We start from the raw sequence: 3470 nt of genomic DNA on the forward strand, positions 1-3470 counted from the left end.
GTTGCAGAGGGTTCTGGGAGACCATGACACATGCTATCTATCGTATAATCCAATAAGAATAACAAACATTATATTGTAAATTATTAAGTAGAACCAAAGGGTCTACAAAATGAAAATATATAATGAAATAAAAAATGTGGGGACATAAATGCTCCTATACTATGTCTTTTTCTTTTACAGTCATCATGTTACATGTTTCTAGTTAGACTTTTTTACTGAGTATCCAAAACTAAAGAAGTGGTCCCAAATTGTGATGTTTTTCCTATACTAGAGGAGAGTATAGTCACCTCAGTGATGAACGTCATAGAATTCATGAGGAACTGCATGGTTTCTTCAGTCCAAGAGTCAGGATGGGCCTATGGACCATGTGGATTCCCCAGGAAACATTAAGACTACTTCCCCCTTCAGCAACCCTGCTTTATTGCCTGAATACGCACGTTGGCTCCTAGTCTCTTCGGTCTTTCTTTTCTCCCTGATTGGGAGCTTGTATAACTCTCCAGAGTTGTAGATCCATTAGGGAGTACTGCTACTCTCTAAGGTGAAATGTTAAACTCATAATTCAAACTAGGGATATCTGGGCATTATTTTAGTATCCCTAGGTCCTTCCTATAACTGTCTTAATTTTCCCATAATTACAAACAAGGGAGTATATAATTTACATAAATAATATTATCCAAATAATACTTGATTAAACATATGAAATAATTAATGGAGATGTTATAGCATTATTTACCCAATAGAATGTTTTACTATTGCATCGATCCATTAGCAAAGTGAATAGTGGGAGATATGTGACCTAATAGCATTAAATGCATGACAAGGTTAACATTAAGAAATTCACACTTTATTTAGCAACAAATTACATCTGTTATGAAATGTAAGTAAAAACGCTCTGTAAAACTTGCATGGTGGACCATGCTTTGACCCTAGGGATGTGAGAAGCTTTGCAAGTTCAAAGTCAGGCTCCATAACTTAGTGAGGACCTATGCAACTTAGCAAACCCTATCTATAAATAAAGAAGAAAAAAATCTGAGGATGTGTTTTATTAATTAAGTGTCCCTAAGTTCAAGGGACTCTGAAAATTTTAAATTTTAAATTTCATATAAATCTTAAGAGACTTCTGAAATAATCAACTCTGAGTATTATTATTTCTCCAGTTGAGAAAAATGAGACTCTTTAGTACTTGTTGATTTATACTAAAATTTAATCCTTTTAGGGATGCACAATTCTATACTTGTATTTCCTTATTTCTACAATATCAGCTCAAGATGTTAAGAAAATTTTCAGCAAATGTCAAAAGCAATTAATTACCCATTTTCTACATTTAAATGTTTTTTTTCCCTCCTAGGTCCCAAATACTTCAAGGGATGGGCTATAGATATGTACCTTACTACTATCTTTATATTTGTCAAGGTGTTTTTGTAAATATTTTGCTGTTATCTAAGGTACACACTTTGGACAGATGCTACTCCATATTTGCTACAGATATGAGGTCAGTAATTAAAAAATGTTGGAAATTTGAATACAGTCTTGGACACATTCTTTGGGTTTCTATATGCTATAAATCCTCCAGGGTTTCAAAAATGATGGATCAATGGTCAAAAGCTTTCCAAAAATTTTTCCGTACATCCTCTCTCTCGTATGAATTCTGAGGTGCTGAGTAGGGTGTGACCAACTATTGGAGACTCTGTCACCTATTTTATATTTATATGATTCCTGTGCTGTCATATCTCTGGTGTGAAATAGTGTTGAAGTACTGTGAAATAGTGTTGATTTATCCTTAAAGACACTGATGCAATGTTTTCATTGTAAAACTTCTCTCCAGTATAAAATCTATAATGTATAGTAAGATGTGATCTTCAATATTAAAAGCTTTGCCATTCTTCACATTTATAGGACTTCTCTCTAGTATGGGTTCTCTGGTGTCGAGTAAGTGATGGTTGTTGATTAAAAGCTTTGCCACATTCTCTACATTTGTAGGGCTTTTCTCCAGTGTGAATTCGCTGGTGCTGAGTAAGTGATGATATGCGATTAAAACTCTTCCCACACTCTTTACACTTGTAGGGCTTCTCGCCAGTGTGGATTAGCTGGTGATAAGTAAGTGATGATTTTTGACTGAAACTTTTGCCACACACTGTACATTTGTAGGGCTTCTCTCCAGTGTGGATTCTCAGGTGCCGAGTAAGAACTATTTTTTGATTAAAACTTTTGCCACATTCTTTACATTTGTAAGGCTTCTCTCCAGTGTGGTTTCGCTGGTGCTGAGTAAGTGATGATTTTTTACTGAAACTCTTGCCACACACTGTACATTTGTAGGGCTTCTCTCCAGTATGAATCCTGATGTGGTAATAGAGATGTGAGTTTGTATTAAAACTTTTGCCACACACTTTACATTTGTAGGGCTTCTCTCCAGTATGAATACTTTTGTGCCAATTACGCTGTGAGATGCTATTAAAAGCTTTGCCACATTCTTCACAGCTGTAGGGCTTCTCTCCAGTGTGGTTTCGCTGGTGCTGAGTAAGTGATGATTTTTGACTGAAACTCTTGCCACACACTTTACATTTGAAGAGCTTCTCTCCAGTATGAATTCTCTGGTAATTTTTAAGGCTTGGGTTTTGACTGAAAACTTTGCAAAATTGTTTACATATGTCGGGCATCACTCCAGGTTTTTTCCACTGGTGACAAATAAGATTTGAGCTTTTATTAGAAGTTTTGTCACATTCTTTGCATTTGCATGGCATATCTCCTGTATGAACACTGTGATGTTGAGTAAAGTTCTGGAGTGCATTGCATTCTTCACATTGGTAGGTCTTCTCTGCAGAATAAATTTTTTGGTGTTGAGTAATGGTTAAAAAACTTTTTAAGGCGTTCCCACACTTTTTACATTTACAGGTCTCTCCTTCAGTATAAATCCTCTGATACTTAACATGTTGTAACTTTTCACTAAAAGTTTTTTTCACATTCTTTAAATTTGTAGAATTTATCACTGTCATAGTATCTGCTGTATTTAAAAAAAATATATCAAAACTTTTGCTTGCTCAAATCTTCTATACTTATAGGGCTCTCTTTCTCTATAAATTTTCTTGTGTTAAGCAAGCTCTGCACTGTGGTTAAGAGCCCTTTCACATATCTTACACTTGCAGGTTTTGTCTTGGCTATGAATATTTTAATGAATACTAGTTTTTGATCACTAAAGCAAGGCTTTCCTACATTTTTCATCTTGGTAAATTTCCTTTAGACAAGGACTAAGATTTCTCTATATTCATAATTTTTATCAAAAATGTAAATATACTGGTCATTACTCAGGGTAGAGACATGGCTTGTTGTGTTACTTATAGCATTATCTATATAGTGCACTTTCCAGAAATCTGTATCAGAATTGTCATTGAGCAATAGTGGAGAAGTAGAAACTTTTCTAAAATTCTTAATATTATCCATTTGGGCATAAGGAGAAATTAATCTTTTGTTTC

At 34.6% G+C, this 3470-nt stretch overlaps 1 protein-coding gene across 1 annotated transcript; it reads right to left on the reverse strand.

The window, feature by feature from the left end:
- Positions 1-310: 310 nt before the first annotated feature.
- LOC144250632 (uncharacterized) lies at positions 311-2657 on the reverse strand. The gene is made up of 2 exons (XM_077793529.1): positions 1900-2657; positions 311-356 (listed from the first exon to the last, which is right to left on the reverse strand). The coding sequence occupies exons 1-2, from the start codon at positions 2655-2657 to the stop codon at positions 311-313; spliced, it is 804 nt and encodes a 267-aa protein (XP_077649655.1).
- Positions 2658-3470: the final 813 nt, after the last annotated feature.

This window comes from Urocitellus parryii, chromosome 16 (assembly GCF_045843805.1).
Source record: "Urocitellus parryii isolate mUroPar1 chromosome 16, mUroPar1.hap1, whole genome shotgun sequence".
In the NCBI taxonomy this organism is placed as follows: domain Eukaryota; kingdom Metazoa; phylum Chordata; class Mammalia; order Rodentia; family Sciuridae; genus Urocitellus; species Urocitellus parryii.